The 19,269-nt window shown below is 30.6% G+C and overlaps 1 protein-coding gene across 1 annotated transcript in view; it reads right to left on the reverse strand.

Annotated features, from left to right (window-relative positions):
- LOC129219063 (uncharacterized) overlaps window positions 1-19,269 on the reverse strand; it is a 145,891-nt gene that overhangs the window by 60,026 nt on the left and 66,596 nt on the right. The window contains exons 4-7 of the mRNA XM_054853382.1: window positions 14,808-14,978; window positions 12,023-12,144; window positions 7,665-7,773; window positions 4,768-4,990 (exon numbers count right to left, since the gene is read on the reverse strand). Coding sequence (XP_054709357.1) covers window positions 4,768-4,990; window positions 7,665-7,773; window positions 12,023-12,144; window positions 14,808-14,978 — 625 coding nt within the window. The remainder of the gene's footprint in view (window positions 1-4,767; window positions 4,991-7,664; window positions 7,774-12,022; window positions 12,145-14,807; window positions 14,979-19,269) is intronic.

The following is a 19,269-nucleotide window of genomic DNA, read 5'->3' on the forward strand; positions in this document are numbered from 1 at the left end:
AAGCTTTAAAAAGAGTTACATCCGTTTTGCAAAATAAATGTTTCACCCAATAAAAGGATGGCTAAAACAAAGAAAATATAATATATCTAATTTTGCGATGACCACAATAACAAAATTTGGTTTTGCTATTGCAAACTTTTTTCCGCCTTAACGAACTATGAAATATATTTATTTCGACTAAACAATCCAAATCCTTTTTGTCTTGTTTTCTTTTACTCCAGTTTTCCAATGATGAAAAAGATGACAAAGAAGGTATTGTTCCGCGTCCAATTTACACCGCCTCAGTCTGTCCTGATAAGAACCACGTAACAGATCGATCTGTTGCTCCATAGTTATTTGAGAACGGGAGTTGTAATTGATACGTTCAACTATGAAGATCGATTTTTCGTTTTCACCTCTCTATTCCTTTCAACTTTCCAGACGCTTCCCTGAGCAATGACAGTCTCTTCGAATGGACATCAGGAACACAAACGTTGGCTATAGATTTTTTTTCTTCCACCTCTTTCAGGCTGCACATCATTTTCAGGCAGTTTACCTACTTCGATTTATTTTTATACTTTACTTCAAGCTATTTTATTGTTTTCTAGATAAATACGCTACGTACTTTGGCATGCGAGACATAGTGCATTGAAAATAATCATAACTCATTGTTATGTTTATTTCACAGACGAAAATACATTTTTGGCAACAGTAATACAATGATGTACGCATAAGTCTAGTAATGCCGGACGTTTATACTTTGTTCTACAATTATGTGGAATCTTTTTAATATAGATAGCCAAAGCAGCAGCTTAGTAATAACCGTCAAAATGAAATCAGATCAGTTTCTACATAAAAACCATGCATGTTTAAACAAGTATGGTTAGTTGTAGGGTCATTCCATATTTAATCAACAAATGGGTCGTGCCTCAGCATTTCTGATTTTGATGAAATTTGGTAGGTAATATGTACCAATATTCTGTACCCCCAAACTGCTATATTTTTTCTCGGAAAAATTTTGTTCCTGATGTATAGCTTTTTTTTTGTTGTTGCTCTAGTAATTTTATTTAATTTAGTAAGAAGATCAAACACGTCTTATTTCAAAGGTGAAAGAATGAACTTTTATTTGTGCATAAAAAGAAAAGATTTAAGTAAAGCCTAACTAGAAATTTTCGGCTGTCAAATCATGGTTGAAAAAGTAGTTTTCGTCATTTTGAGCCTAAAAAGGTCGATGAGGGATTTTTAGTAAGAAACTATTTTTTTTCCTGTTCTAGTTAGTTATACATACTAGAAGCACACACAAAAAAAGGTTGATACTAGTAGTTCTTCATGACGAAGAAATTGCTTAAACTTGAGAAAAAATGAAAAATTGGCTTTTTCACTCCCCAAAAACGGCATGTTTGTTAGGTGATAAAATTCGAAAATGCTAGGGTAAGAAGCCCTTTAAAACGAAACAAAAACTGTCTTGTTTATTTAAGGTGTAGAGGAGATGTAAACCTTTAAATAAAACATTTGTTTTACGTAAAAAATTATGTTTTGTAAATATAGTTAATAAAAATTGATTGCTATTGATTGCTATTTGTTGTTTAAAATTACATTTTGCAAATGTATTTCAATGGAACATGGTTATATGGTATTTTTAAAGGTATTTGTCCAGTCTACTTGGCATCTTTTAAGTAATGTGCAAAAGTTATTATTGTATTTTAATTTAAGGCTTATATCTCTTCTATGCCCTAAAAAACAAGACTTTTTGTTTTGCTTTAAAGGCGATGTAACGGCTTCTTACCCTAGTATTTTTAAGTTTTTTATCGTCTATTTCACAAGTCGCTTTTGGGGAGGGGAAAAAACAATTTTTTCAGTTTTTCTTAGTTAAAGGCAATTTTTTCGTAACAAAGGGCTGCCAGTATCGAATTATTTTTTTTCTTTTCTTCTAGTATGCGTAATCCGCTGCAACAGGAAAAAAATTAGTTTTCTAAAGTAAGTCCATTATCGATTTTTTTAAAGCTCGAAATGACGAAAACGGCACTTTTTAAACCACGATTTGACAACGGAAAATTTCTAATTAGGCCGTTTTCTTAACTAGTAGTAATAATAATAGTGTGCGTTTCTGATTTTTTTATTTGTACAAATTCCGTTCTTTATATTAAAGTTTTCATAGACATATACATTTATTTTTACATTCATCTTCTCTCCTTCAACACTGCACTGTTTTGCGATTCGAAAAATAAAGTATACCAAAAAAAAAATATCGCACGTTTTTGCGAATAAAATCATAAAGCTGTTTTTGTTTTACCAGCGACAATATCTGAGATCAAACGTGACAAAGCACTTGTTGGCGATTTCGGAAGTGAACTCCGAAAAATGTTTGATGCAGGGTAAAAGCTGATAGGCTACGTGAAACGAATTCCAAAATAAAATTCGAAGGACACGGAAACAACATGGACTAGTTGAAATGCTTTCGATGGGTTAAAACTTTCTCCGTGTCAAAACATAGGTTGACGTAGATTTGCAAAGTATAGTTATAGTTCCGAAAAAAGGAAGAATTCTCAATGGAATAAATACGTTTTTATCAAGTATAAACAAAAACTGTATTTTTTCTAAAAGTATTACTTGCTAAATTTTAATTCATGTATGACCCTAAAATTACCAAATTTTCGATGTACGAAGACTTTGTATGGGCTCTTTGGCGTCCCACAACACCAGCTTAAAGACATTAGGGCTAGTTGTTATTAAGACGAGCGTTTATTAGCATCCTTCTCTTAATGATGGATATTGCTTAAATATTAATGCGATCTCTAAGTAATTCGACTGAAAACTTGTTTCTTAGTAAAAAATCTATATCATGTTTGATTAAAGAGAAAAACCAACCTAAATAAAGTACAGAATCTCAAGAAAATACAGCATTTAGCAATTTCTAGATTACAATGGAGCCTCTTAATCCGTGCAAAAACTCACTACTCAACCAGAATGTCGTGAGAGAACTGAACGGCAACTACGTGAACACCGGTATTTATACCAAATGGGTCACCCAATTTGAGTTCACCAGAAGAGACGACAACCAACCAATCAGTAAACTACAAGTCAACCCCGGGGTGCACAGCAAGGGGGGGGAGTGCAACCAATCAAAAGCCAGGAAACAATATGAGTGAAAAAAACACAAAAAAAAAAATCTTCTTGTAATTTTTCATACATAATATGCTTTTAATGGTGCTTTTTATTGCTTTGATGCCATTTTATAAGGGTATTTCGTTCGTACTGTAAACTAGTGCGAGTAAAGTCAGCTTGTTCAGAATGTTCAGAATATACAATAGCAAAAGATTAAACATTAAGCTTTTGTAGATTTTATTCAGATCAATTAAAAGGCCTTTTCTAAAGCTTCGTTTCGTAGCATTGCTGAAAAGAGAAACAACCAAGTTAAAATTATATTTTCATCACACTAAATGAAATGACTTTAAAAATGTTTCAAATCATTTGCAGTAGATAAGTACTTTTCACGGAACTTTTTCGTGATTTCGCATTCGTATAGAGACAGATGGTTAAGTGAGCCTTCTCAATAACTGTACGCACGTTTTATGTTTTGAGTTATTCTATTGTTTCATAGATATGTCAGCTGTAATATTAGTGTTATAAAATGGATGATATATTGCACACATGTCCCTTTTTTCTATTAAATAATGTACCAAAACGCTGATGCTTAAAACTGCTCAACTTTTGGTCATATTTGCATCAAAAAAACTTTTGCAGTATAAATATTTAACATACAACTTAACTATTAGTTTAAACACCACAATTAGTATTTAACATCAGAAATATAAATTAATTTCGATACTACAGTATAAAACTTAAATGTCAATTTTTGCCGTGGTAATCTTCATACAAGAATTATTTTGAACACAATGACAGTATAGAGAGGAAAAAAACTAGTGTGTGTTAGTTAAGGATTTCCTTTGAACCTGGTAAAATATCATTTGCTTAAAAAAGAGTTTTAGTTAAATAACATTGTAGAGATGTAACACTAGGCATAATTTTTTGAAGACGACAGAAAATATAATTTAGAAAAAATGTAATATAATCATTGCTATAAAATATTTTGTTTAGCTTTGAAAGTGTACTTAGCTAGAATAAACTAGACCCGCATAGTAAGAGAACGGACAAGTATTATTTGTAAAACATTGTTCATAGGTTCAAAGTGCTGTAAAAACTTTAATAACTTAATTTTTTACTTTCCTCTGTGGTAGTTGCGTAAAAAAAGCTATTTTTAATAACTAAAACAGATAAGCTCGTCATCCAGACAATTACCAACTGAGTAAAACTAAAGAATTTCTTGTGTTGATTATCGATTTCTTCATTTTGCATACAGAAATACAACAGTGGGTTCAGGAGACAAATTTTGTAAACTTAATCGTATACATTAAAACTATTTTTTTGGGGCGGAACTGAAGAATTAAAGTTCAATATTTTGCCTTCATATTTAAGATATGATCTTTGAAAATAAAAACTTTGACAAATCATTCGAATCAATTGGACATTTAAGATCTAAATTTAAGGCAATTAATTAAAACATGAAAGTCGTGTCGTGGAGAAGTTGATGAGTACTATACTTTAACTGTACTGTAAATGAAACGTTTCGTTGCAATGTATAAAAAAAATAACAAAATACTAAGTTTTTTATGTCATTAAATGCTTATTGAATGTCTTAAATGCCTAGATGTTTAACATCTACTTTATTATGTTTCCAATAAAGCATTATTTTTGTTAAAGTGTGATGAAAAAGCCCAGAACACTTACCATCCTTGCCTACTATACGCAACGACTGTCGTTGAGTTTGGAGTTGATGAAACTTCATCTGTGCAAGTCACTTTAGTTTCTGGATGGTCGGAATGCGCGTGAACAATCCTATAGCTAGTATTGTGATGACTGAAAGTGTACGTCATACGGCCGTCTAAAGTGTGCCAATGACGAGTCGATGTTACCCACGAAGGGAACTGACATCCAGAAGTCGGATGTTTTGCTGTAAGAAAAAAGCAAGATATTTCAAAATAAGTGACACATTTAGATTATATTAGAAAAACATTAATTGAAGTCGTTCGAATACGAAGCTAGAACTCGCAATTTTGAAAATCATTGTTTAAATGTCTCAATTGTAAGAAATTGTTTCGAACTCTGCGTAAAGTCCTAGTTCTAATAATATTGAACAATTTGCAGTAGTTTTAATTAGTTCTTCGTATATATATTTCAGAATATTACATTCGTCTTACATCTATTAACTTTATCTGCATTAAAAATAATAATGATAATAATCTCACTGACTTATTCCATTTCATCGGTTTATTAGAATTTTCTTTTCAAGAAGTAGACATTTTTTACGCATCTATCATTTTACAACCTTTATTCCGTTGATCAATTGATCGGCACTAACGCAGCCTTTTAAGGCTGAATTTTTGTCAAAAGTATTCTTATGCAGTCAGCGAGCTTACTTTTACTTATTTTCCTCCACTTTTTAGCGGTGAGGAAGAATGCGTTGAAAAGTGGTTATTCTTGAAGCAATATGTTGTAAAAGTTTATGATTTAGAGGTGTTGGTTAAAACTTGTCACTACAAAGAGCAACGCACATTTTGACGACTCGTATTATTCGAAGCGCATAATCCCCTACTTATAAGTGAAAACAAGAGACTTCTGTTATTAATGCTTCAGTTCAGTTAAAAATAAAAATACCCAATAATCAATATAAAACAGTTTGATATACCCTATCGTACCAGTAACTCAGCCCGATCTAAAGGAACGTTTACAGCACCTTAGTTTAATTTTTACGGATTAAAAATGGTCCGTAGCTGAGAACATGTTTATCAGTTTTTATAACATTATTGTACAGGCCGAATTTTAGTTGTATTTAGAAGTTTTTTATAGTAATTTGTTTAGATCATTTAATATTTAAAACACATTAAATGTTTTATGCATATCATACCCAATAATCAATATAAAACTGTTTGCTATAGCCATCGTACTAGTAACTCAGCCCGATCTAAAGGAACGCCTACAAGGCCTTAAACTAATTTTTACAGATTAAAATTTCCACCGACTCATTCCGGTCAGTAGCCGAGAATATGTTTCTCAACTTATAGAACATCGTTGTACAGGCCGAGGGTTATATTTAGAAGTTTTTATCTTTATTTTGTCGATCATTTAATATTTAAAACGCATCAAATGTATTCTGCGCACAGCACCACCTACCGGTAGCTTTTTGAAGCAATTTTTATTTAATAAATGTCTCATTTGGAACAATACAACAGATTCTTGAGCCCTCAGAAATGGGCAACTTATTTCTTGATAATCCTGTATATCAAAAATGGCACTTTTTTGTGTAATAGTGCTGCATTTATTCTTAGGAGGACTGAATAATATTATTTATCTTGATGGTCATAAAAATCGTCGGAGAAATCTTTCTGAAAGATATTCATCTATGCTTACATGTTTCTTTCATGCTTGTTCAACGTCTCAACGAATATAAATATAACGATCAAGTTTCCTTGCTACACGTAATTACACGTAAAAAATGTTTGCTTTGGATATTCATGTTTAACGTAAGCTCGTTTTTAACGCTCCAAGAAGTTCAAAATTACTCAAGCAAAGCTAAAGAATTCTTAACGTTTTTTGGGCTACAAATAACCACTGAATTTTAACAGCAATACCCGAGGCCTTGTTAAACAAAAAAGATCTTAAAGTGCCGTATTATTGACACTTGTTAGTTCTTAATGATGAACTACTCGCACAACTGAAATTAAGAGCGAAGTTTAAAGAAGCCGCTTGATTAAGAGCATTTTTCTACTTGTTTTTTCTTCTGAAGCTTGTACTTCACAAGATTAATAAACGAAAGAAAGTATAAAAAATAAATATATATATATATATATACAGTGGCGTAGCGAGAAAAAATCCTAGGGGGGGGGTAATTTTTTCTGAAGTTTCAAGTAAAGCCATGCCCTCAAGTTTATACACTTATACTGTATATATATATATATATATATATATATATATATATATATACATAATGCACTTATGCTAAAAATTGTAAACAATAATTTAATGCATCACGGTTTGCATTTTAAAAATTTTTCCTATTTTTTAAAACCAACTTTTACAAAAAAAAAAATGCTAATATGTCAGTTATACAATTTTTTACTCATAAAATAGATATTTTGGAGCAGTATAAGGCACAACTAAATATTGCATGAGAGCAATTGTTTTCAAACGTTAACATAATGCGGCACAGTTTACATTGCTCCAAGTGAATTTGCTTCCTTTTTTACCCAAAAATTTACGAATTGCGCACTCGCAACAATATCAGTTGCTAGCGGAGTACTGTTATGTTTTTAGTTAAATATTCCGTTAAGGAACAAACTGTAACACATTGTTAAAACTAATAAAATATGATAAATACTATAAAATTTAAACTATATTCATAAAGAACAGTATTTAGCAAGAATTAGTTCAAGTGTGTAATGAATACCAAAAGAAAAATGGTAATATTAGACACGTCCCATCTAACAGTTTAAAATAGTTACGAGAAATTTAAAACCATTTTTAGGAGCTTTAAACAAATACAAAATTTTAAAGAAGATGGTATAGTTAAAAAGTTTTTCAATAGAATAAAAGATAAGGTTAACAATCCCATTTATAGAAATACATACTTTTTGTTAATTTCATTATTCTTGATCCGTCTCTCGGAGACACTAGGCCATCACAAGTGGGATCAGCAGACTGAGAAAGATCAAAGCTATCTTTATCTTTCTCATACACCTAAAGAAAAAAAAAGTCGCTTTTACAAGTCATATTTCATATCACTGGCATATTTATTTTTTTAAACGTCAGGTGCTCACAATATATTCCTATAAAACGAATTTAATCTGTATTGTTGGCGCATGGTTGGAAGAGTCTAAAACACGAAAATCGTAGGAAATGGGGAGGGTAGTAAACTCGACAAGCATTTCAAGAATTCCACAATGTGCATCTTAATGCGGACTTTGTCGTGAGTTTTCAATAAAAATGTATCCCCCCCCCCTTTTTTTACATACAACGATGATTCACGAAAAAAAAATTGATTCGAGCGCCAGCGTTAGATAATAATAGGGGCAATATAATACTAAAGAGCTGCATTTTTGGGAAAAATTAAATCAAATTTGTCAAGTCCTGAGTCATCGTAATAGGAAGCAATGACCTTGTTACTTAATATTTTTTTGTGGTTTTACTGCACGTATTCAGAGTAGTCCCTTTGTTTGTGTTGACTAAACTTTAACTAAGGTTAGATTTATGTTTCTTACTTTTTGTAAGCTGTAAATGAATTAAATATGTTTCATTAATCAGTTTTATAAACTGAAAGCAGTATTGTAAATTTAGAAGTGTAATACTGTTAAACTTAAGGGAAAATCCTTCTTTTTTAAAAATTTTGGAACAAATGCATACGTGTTTAACTACCGTAGTTAAGACTGATTTTCGGCGTCTTGTTAGCCAAAAGTGTCTATTATTGCAAATGATTCCACAAAATATATCATTTAAAAATATAACGAATTTTAACCCGAATCGAGTTTGCATGCAACCATCATCTTAACCATCATGCATAAACATTAAGTAGTGTAATAAAGTATTTTCTTACAGTTTTACATATTAAAATACTCCCTTCTGTTTTAATTTTATTAATATTACTTCTTAATTTATATGATTTTTTCCCGCGCGTATACATATTGATATTGATGACAATTTGAGAGTTAAATATTAGTAAATGGAACAATAGAAACTTTAATAAATAGATATTTTGATACTTGAACAAATGAATTATTTACGTTATTTAAAAGAAGTATAATTTAAAAAAAAATGTAAGTTTTAAACTAGGAGTGTTAAGAGAAATATTTCCTTTTTTTTAAAATTTAAACGCAATTTGAACTAAGCATTAAAACAATTCAACGACGACGTGCACAGCTGGTATCATTGTTTCTTTCCTTCAGTTTAGCTTACGTTAAAAACATTCGCAATTCTGAAAATAATTTTTTTCTTTAATTCCGACGAAGATTGTTTCGAGCCATCTTAAAGATAATTGAACTCTTAAAGCTTAAAACCATCACTACAAGCTGCGTAAAACTACTGCAATATCTTGAAGTTTTGCATTGATGCATCTTAAAGTTAGTAGTGGGACATAAGAACGTTTCGTATGCGCTTTTGCTCCGTAAAGGAAAAATGAGTTCGTTGCAAAATACGATTCATTATAATTTTCGAAACTTTTACGATTTGTTTCAAACGGAAAGCGTTACCAAGAAATATTCCACTTTTCATGACTCACGTTATTGTACTAAGACTTAAGAATATTTTTTTAATTTAATAAAACAAGGAAAGTATTTTTATTTATTACCAAAAAAATGAGAAATGAGTTAAACTGACAAAAACAATAAAATAATTGGTGGTATTTTGATTTTATGTTCCGATATAGAATTTCTTTTTGAATTAGTATTGCGTCGCGGAAGAGTCATTAGAAAGTTGTGGCAGGCGTATGTACGAGTAAAAATGGCAATCATTGGCTAAATGGCATCAATAAAAATGAACAATGAAACGTATTTACACACTTCTTAAAATAACATTAATAACGACTTAATCAAATTTAAAATCATATTCTCATATAGTTTTTTTTTTTTTCTAAAACAGTGTTAAGGAAAACATAACGCTGTAAAACTTGAAACCAATGTTTATTTTTGTACCTTTAAATCCATTGTTTTAATTTAATAGTTTGTGAAACTATAATGCCATTTTTGTTTTAAATGAAAATAAATAACACTAGTAACACTTGTCTCGGTAATTCAAAGGCAATAAGTTTTTAACGAGTTTATGGCTGTAAATAAAATTTTTTGCTTTTCATGACCAATATAAATTTTAATAAACCGAAAATATTATATATAAACTAATAACAACATGTTTATTTCAGAAGTTAAAACTACTATACTCTCATAATTTTAAATATATCTTTAAATTGGACTGACAAAGAAATGTTTATTCGATTTAATTATGCAGAAATGTTTATGTTTGTATTAGAACACAACTGTCGCCAGTAGTTATCACAATAATTGCACAAATATGACACAGAACAACTTATTTTTTTTATAAACTAAGTCATGGTAAAGATACATTTGCGCATTTTTTTTTTTTTTTTTTTTTTTTGCGGAAACGAATCCCTCACTGAAAATAAAATAAATCTGAAAAAAAAACCACTTAGTTATGCATATTTTACTATTGTAAGCGTAAAAATATTTAGGAAACTTTCTCAGAGGAAGAATCTAGTACGACGATGATCACAAATAAAACCACTTTGCCTAGGGAAAATATGTCAAATAAACAAAAATGTGCGGTGGCAAAAAAAAAAAGAAAAAAGAAAAAAACAGTGATAACCAGTTTGCTTCTCAATTCTCAGCAGTTTCTTTTTTTTTGCTTTGGTCTTTCCACCCCATTTGGCCAACTTGTTCACCGATGTTCACTTCCACGTCTTGTCACAAAACATTGTGCTCCGCATTGGACATTTTCGAGTAAGTAATTGAATGCTTAGGGATCGTAAGTAGAAGGAGAGAAGTTCTTGCAGAGCCCTGCGGTCGAGTTTTATGACTTCCTAAACGTAAGTGCCGACATTTCAGCCTCTTTTGCGCTGTCAACAACCACTTTCAAATAAGTTTAAATGGTTGCGTTTTAAAAAGTTTTGAAAATTAAATTTCTTTTTCTCGTTTTGTAATAATCTTTTTTTGACTTACAAATACCGATAATGCTATACGTAAAAGTGCAGCAGTCGATGCAAGTTGATTCATATCAAATACTTTTGCGACAGTCTAGATCAAGCATATGTGCCTTAAGTATTCAGAAAATATTTTATTTATGAGATTACTTAACATTACTCTTTTTCTCAAAAGGGAAACACTTATTAATTGAGACGTACATGCACAAGCAATGTCTTTCAGGTGTGATCTCAGTTACAAAACTTTTGATAAGTGTAAAAAATTGAGTTATATGCGTTGAGATTTTATTTGGTAGAGCTTAGCAAAATATCTGCAAGTCTTTTGTTGTTTTCCCCCCTAAAAATATTATCAGAAAAAATGTCAACAAAAACTGATATTTATCTTTAGCAGATCGTACGGCGAGGAAGTTTTATATAATTAGCTCGATGTACTCTCGGAAGAGAGCTCTGAAGGAATAATAACGATTTTGCTATAGCGATCAAATAAGTGATAACGCCCATACTTTTTTTTTTTTTTTCAAAATCTTTCCATACATGTAAAAAAGGTATGTATACATTTCAAGCTGTTAATGCATTGCTTTTCAAAATATGTTTTTTTTTTTGTTTGAAAAGCAGTCGATGTATGACATTTTTGTGTTCTTTCTTAAATTAGTAGTTTTGTGTAAATATTTGCGGAGATAAACTATTTCGTTTGAGCAAATTTTGAAGTAAATCGGCTTTTGTTTTTAATTTTTTTAAATATTCTATTCTAATTCTAACATAAATTCACATGGTTTCTCTCTTTTTTTTAAACTTTGCACCAGCTTGTTCAATCAAAAAAAGTGAGTTGATTTAGCAATTCATTATAATAATATTGTATAATGTTACCGTAAACTTTTCATTAACGATATGGTAAAAGCAAGTATTAATCTAGTAGTGAAGAAAAAACCGCTTTGGGAGGGGGGTTAGGGTAGGGGGAATAGTTTTTTTACTTGACTGAGAGGGATTCGATCCAAATGGATTTGTGGCGTACTACTAAGGAAAATGAAGTTTTTTTTTTTTTTGAAAATTTATTAATTGAGTTGATTTTGATTCGAAAAAACGCTTCAAAACATTATTATCATTTTTTAAGCAATACATTTTTTAACGTATAAAAATATAACCTTCGAGGCTTTGCCATGTATTTCAGTAGGACTTCCAGGTTTTATTTATTTATTTATTTTTTTTTTTTTTTTTAAACAAGTAAGAAACTTTACAAATGCAAACAACACATGAAACAACTACCGAAATTAGGAAACTACTTACGAAACATCTGTAGTAATTTTCATCTCCATGCGGTACAGAGTAGCTTTTTCTTGGTTTCATTTTGCCCACTAAGTAATGAGCGGAACCATCCTTCCATGTAGCCAAGCATGTTAATTCTTCTTCTACAAGAGAAATAGACATGAATCAACCCGATGTACAATTTTGGCCACGAAAAACTATCTTGTGGTGGGAAAAAGAAATTAACGAGCTCCATCCCATCTCTCATTCTTGCTAAAAATGAAAGAGGGAATGAATTGAGGAGAAAATTGCTTCATTCCGGGGGGACAGATTTGGTGCTTTGAAGGGTCTTATTCGACCTCCAAATCGATTGCCAAATGTTTTTGAGATAAGCCAAATAGGAGAGCGAAACCGTTAAGATTTTGTGCCATTTTGGTGACAAATGATCTTGAAAATCATTTTGAAATTAAGTTATGATAGATGAAAGGTACGCGAGAAGTTCAACACGGTAGTTTGATATCAACAAAAACAAAGGAAATCAAAACTTAAAATAAAAATAAGGTGCAATATGATTGCGAACTGTATTTTAAATTTTTCAAAAAAAAAAAAAAAAAAAACGTGACACATGCTTACAAATTATACATAAATACATTTGCATTTGCTTTATTTTTTAATAAAGTTTAGTCTTTCACTAAAATTAAATTTAATTTTTTCTTAAACATGGCAGTTTTTTAACAATGACTTAATTAAAAGGGATAAATATTTAAATTTATTGCTAGAAATAAGAAAAGTATATCCTTTCAATGTTGAATGACAGCTAAATCAGTTTAATACTAACTACAAAATTAGGAAATCAGTAAAATTTTTTGTAATAAAGTTCATTCATCCTTTTTTTTTTCCCCTTTCTTTCTTTTTTTTTTTTTTTGTTCTTGAGCATTGATTTTATAAGCAGTTATGAGTAATAACTGCCCTTAGTCATTCCATTATAAACATAAAAGTACTGTTAGGAATTTTGCAAAATATTTAGAACTAGAATAATTATTTAGTTGATGGTTAGTCTTATGCATAGGTGATTTGTTTTTATAACATGTAAGGACTAAATCTGTCCGTTCGAAGTGTGATTTAAAGAAACTTTGAAAGGTGTCATTTTTACAAGCCCCCCCCCCCCCCCAATCTTGCTAGAAATAAAGTAAATTTGTGACAGACACAAAAATTAAACTGAAAAATAAGCTTTTCATTTGTATTATTTTCATGTTCTCCAGTGTCATTTTTACTTTTTAGACTTTTTTTGTCATGAATATGAATTTTTCTTGAAGAAATAAAGCTATACAAGACAACTGTAACGTGATCAAGTCGCTTAGTTGGAAGTTTTTTTTTAAATTAAAATTAAAAGATATTAATAATTTCGAAGTTCTTTCCCCTGAATCACAACTGATTCAAAGAATAGTCTAATATTCTTTTTCCGATGGGAATACATTTCCACCATCATCATAAAACCAATACAAGATGAAAATGAATAGCGTTATTTTCTTAATTAAAAATAATAATTTCTCAATAATGAGCAAAATAGTTTCTGTAAATACCATCTTACGCTCTTTCTAATCTTAAACACTTGAGGCGATTCACCAGAATGACAGCTTGGTCTTTGAGGTCAAAAGCTAAATTTATATTTCTACTTCTAGTGCTAATTATACTTATTCTCGAGTATAGACTCGGATTCAATTTAGGCAAGAATATCTTTAAAGTTATGCATGACCCATATGTAATGTATTTACGCCAGATCTAGATTAATTAATTTTTTTATGCCAGTGATGATCAAAATGACCACATGTTAATCAAATATTCATACACCTATTATTTGAAATACATGTATTCGTAGGTTATATATTTTTTATGTAAAGAAAGTCATAGGTGCAAGTATGATTCATTACTAAAAATTGTTCTCTATAAACGTTTTTTTTTTTTTTTTTCAATATTTATATTATTAAATCGTTTTTGCAGAAAGAAAAAGCTAATACCGAAGCACAATTTTAAGTTTGATTAATCTAATGTAAAAGATGAACAATTCTTTTCGGTCATGAACTTGACATGCAATGTCAAATTAAACATTATAAACTGATCTGATTGGGATCTTTCGCAAATTCTGACTATGTTTTCAAAAAATATGCTGAAATATCTAGTCGATCAACGTCGTGAGTAATATTGTGGGCCAAAAAATTAATATTTTTGGTAAGCAACTTCGAATTTCAATAACAAGTTGTGCTTTTGCTCCCTAAACAAGGGGAACATATTGATAAAGATACATATTTATATCTTTATCAACATTTCTTGCAAACATTTTAAACAAGGTCAAATTTCCTTTTTTTCTCTATTTTGTTGAAATACTAATAATTTCAATTTGTGTTTTACTATTGTTCAAATGCTTTCTTTTAACACGTTTTCATACATCTTTAGAATTTTTTTTACAGATTGTATGCCGCGCATAAGCCCAAAAACTTCGCAAAAGAAACCAAAATATAACTTTTTTTTTCTCTCAATGGAAATATTTTTTATTTTTTAGTCCAGTTTTATTTTTCAGAAAAAAAATATATTATTGCGCTGTAGAATTCACAAAGTGTGGTATATATGGAGTGTTATTTCTTATAAATATTCGTCAACTTCTACGGAAACTAGTACTTACAATCATAGAAACAAATGATTAAAGTACCTTACAATGCATCTATAAAATTCAAAGAACGGCTAAAATTACTTCGCTTAATGAGAATGGTTGAGAACTATTGCATGCGTTGAAACTATTTCATTCAAATTAGAACTTGTAAATACATACCACTGCTCTCTGTTCCAATCACGTCAGCGCAAGCTTGAAATCTGAAGAGTAGTTGCGAATCGTCTGTGCAGGTGTCGATTGTGGATGGCGGGTGGCGGCATTCCCCTTGACCACGGCTATAGTTGAAGGTGAAGGGGCCTTTGAAAGGGCAAGCCACGGGAGTCGAATCCACTAGAACGAGAAATAGGCTTTAATTAGACAAGGTCACGATTCATTAAGCCGTTTGAAAGGTATTCGGGCATTAAAGATGTGACAATGATAAGACAGTAAGACAGGCTTTAGTTCAATTGCATAAGAGCAGTATCACAAACGCATGACTATACGTTTTAACGAATGCACAAGCTGTTGCTCACGTTACAATAAACATATACAGGGTGTTCGGTTTTAACTTGTAAGACCTTTATTTTTGCAACCGTTAGTCCTAGATGTATACTTCCAATTGCAAAAACGTTCAAAATCAGATGCAGAGTTAAGATATTAAAGGTTTGAAGCAATAATAAAAATGAGTCTAAAAATACGAAATTTAACTTTTAGTACGGGCCCTAGGTCCCCAACTAATATTTAGAGAAATAATCTCCATTCAAAACTATTACTAACACAAAAAACTTGAAATTTGTGCCACAAAAACTCAAGGAGATATTCTAGTTTAAAATTTTAAGGGACTATAAAAAGGATGAGATTGGAATTGCGCTTTTTCAGAAAAATGACAGGTCGTCAAAGTAAAAAAAAAAAAAAAAGTATTCATATTTTTCATTGATATTCAAACATGAAGGCAAATGAGATGCCGTGATACGCAAAAACACACTGCAAAACCTCGAATAATTAAAAAAAAATCACTCTATGACCACATGTTATTTCAAACACTTGTTAGCCACTATATTTTCCCCCAAAAGGTGCTATTGACGGCCAGCGAAAAGTGGTGTAAGTCATAAAATGCTGCGTTTCATATCTCGGTGAATATTAGACATACTAATTTCAAACTTGTTGGGTCGAAATTATTTTTCAATGGAGATTATGTCCATAAATATAAGTTAGGGGACCAGGGGCCCGTATAAAAAGTTAAATTTCATATTTTCTGACTCATTTTAATTTTTGCTTCAAACTTTCAATATTTTAACTCTGCATCTAAATTTGAACATTTTTGCAGTTGGAAGTATACATCTAAGACTAACGGTTGCGAAAATAAAGGTCTTGCAGGTTAAAACAGAAAACCCTGTATACATAATATTCTATAATAAATGGTCATATTTTTAGAATCAAGGTGTGGGTGATATTGTTTAAAATCATACTCTCAAACATTTTCATTCATCCGCTAAAAGCTTGAGTCGTAACATGCGCTGTCAGGGAAGAGGAGGAATGAGAGAGACACATTTAGTATGCACCGAAAGAAAATGAAGATTTTTTTTTTTTAAACAAATTCGAGATTAGGGGATATACTATATATCACACAGTTTTCGTTAAAGGATAAATTAAATTTTTTAAAGCAGTTTAAAAATAAAACGGTTTTCGCTTAACACTTTCGTACTGCGCACATGGCCTGACAGAGATGTTTTCCAGAACACTTGTGGTAGCTTACGTGATAACAGATTTTGAATAAGTAGTATATGTATATTTTCCAGTATAGATTAACGGAGTATCAAAAGTATGTTTTTTTAGTGAATTAAAGCAGGGTAGACCGAGGCACGTTTACGAGAGATTTTTTCAATGAGTTATCTATTTTTTATGTTTTAACTTAGGAAATTTTAGACATAACGATTTTATGAAGCAGTTAATGGAGTCAAAATTAGTATATTCAGTTGTTGCTCAGTTTGTGTTTTTAACCGTTAAAAAAAAAGGATTTTTGAATCCAAGTCGGTTGCGTAAACTTGCCCCGGACACGGGGCACGTTTACGCATATTTATTTTGACGTGGTTCTGTTAGTGTTTTGAATATAATGTCTTACCATCGTTAAAATAAAGCAATGTTATTACATACTGAATAGTGTATAAAATAAAAGCTGAACGGGCATGAAGACAGCACTACCTGATTGTAACATATAAGATACGAATTCGTAACTCAATTTAAAAAAATGGTGGTTTTCAAAACTGAATAGCCTGAAAATACTAAAAAAGTTTCAGACAGTTAAGAGCGAAAAAAGCGTCAGGGCAGGTTTGAAAGTAAGACACCGTAGGAACGTGCGTAAAGGTGCTCCAACGTCAACTCTTAAACTTGCCATGTCGTCAAGTTTGGATTTATTTTTAACGTTAAAAAACATTTAATAACATTTCAGTTCATACAAGAACAATTCTCAAAAAAGGATAAAATTCTGCTAATTTTTATATGTTTGTTCTTTCTTAACTAAGATTAGTTATTCACAGTATGCTTCAAAACGTTCAGCACAAAACTTACTCAACTTGGTAGAAAACAGATTATTGTTTATGCATGCTAGACTGAAGCTCGACTGCTGCTCAAAAACTTGTGAGAATATGTGCTAGAGAGCAGCATCAATTTATTATGACTGTCGGCTCTCCAATTATAATTTGTTTTGAAAAAAAAAGGGCACTGCGTAAACGTGCCCCGGTGTACCCTAAATCACAAATAATTTCAAAACATTTTTAGAACTAATGCTTTTTACGTTGCATAGCACTTGCTTAATCTATACTAGATATGCTTTTGTAACTAAATTATACTTAAACTAAGACTTTTTTTACTGCAGAGTAAATTACATAACACAAAAAAGGGTTAAGCTTTCCGAAATATCAATGAATAATGGAACTGCCACACTCACATTCTTTATTCAGAAAACATTTACAACTTTTTTATTTTTAATGTTAGAAGTTTTTTAGAGTACAGACTGCTTTTAGTAACCATATGATTCACTTATACGTATCTTATTTTAAACCATATCGTACAGATTTCGAATGCTGTTATACGGTAAAAGCACCGAACATTGGTTATATTTTCTTTATGTCACGTACAACTAGAATGATTTAAAAGAAAATAATATTAAACCTAAAATAAATTTAAGAATTCCACGATATTTTCTAAAACCGGGGAAAGTTTCTGTACACGATATGGCTGTTCTTAAAGGATATCACAAAATTATTAGAACCCAGCGAACTTGAATTTTATAAATCATGTATATTTGCATTTTAAACACATATAGTTTTTACGATTACCAGATCATTCTATGTCAACCTATTTGAGTTTTTTTTTTTTTTTTGACTCCGAAAACACTCTTTACTCTCCTGATGTCCTGAAAATAACTTAGAAACATCACAAACACTGTTTTTTCAATCTTTACTTCCACCTACCCGTTATCTAACGAAAAAAAAAGTTACTGCGCCCTACATTGCATATATTGCTTGATAATGTGCCCTACCTTATATATTATACCGCTTTTTTAACCCAAATCTCACCCTTAATCACATACATTAATACATGTTGTATTGAAAATGTACGTACTTGACGTTAATGAAGAAGAAGAAGAAAATCTTTTAAAGTTACTTCTTTCAGCGTATAAAAAATATGCAATTTGATTACTAGAGAATTTAAAAAAATTCGGCGATATAAGCTCTACCAACAGCCGCTCAGACCAATCTTATGGTCACACCTTCAGCATCAATTTTTAGAAAACAAGACCCGACATTTTCTGTAGGTAACGAATATATGCATAAAAAACTCATACAGGTATCGTATAATGGGAGGTACCATCAGATCGGATATATTTCCTTATTATATTTTTATATAGTGTTATTTTTTATGATATAATTTTCACAAGATCATAGAGTAGGAAAATGTTGCTTAAAGCTCTACATTGATAACAGTAGCCTTATTGTACAAACTATAATAGGACATCTGATATAAGTAATTAATAAAGCGCTGTAGAATGACGAGTACTGCAAGTTATTTTTTAAAATGTATGTTTGTGGATCAAGTTTGTAAGTTAAAAATAAATATACATCTATTTAACTGTTCTGAATATTTCCAAAATAAAAGTAGAAATAAAAAAAAGAAAAACTTTGTTCGTTTTTTAAGAGAAAAAAATATTTACAACTTTTGAATAAATTTTGTTTTTAATTGCTTATTAATAATCAAATTATTTTTAACTTAATAAATGAAGCAGAATTAAAAATACAAAAGTTTTGACCTTTTTTCCCCGTTTCGTACTTTTTGTTTTTTAATCATCTGTCTAGACATGGACTGAAGTTTAAAAAAAAAAGATTTTTTTTAAAGGAAAACTAAAGCTTAGTTTTTCTTCGGAAAGCATTTTCTCCAGCTACAGCCAAGAAATCTATGGCTAAGAATCTTTCCGAACTTATTATATATTTCTATAAGAAGCAGAACGAACAGGATTTGATATGATCTTTAAAACCCTTCAGAGCAGTTTTGATACTATTTTTATTTTAGGAGGACATTTTTTAATATCCTTCGAAATCGGTACTTTTTTTTGTGAACGATAATTAAAGTTGAAAGGTTAAGG

Source organism: Uloborus diversus, chromosome 3 (assembly GCF_026930045.1).
Source record: "Uloborus diversus isolate 005 chromosome 3, Udiv.v.3.1, whole genome shotgun sequence".
In the NCBI taxonomy this organism is placed as follows: Eukaryota; Metazoa; Arthropoda; class Arachnida; order Araneae; family Uloboridae; genus Uloborus; species Uloborus diversus.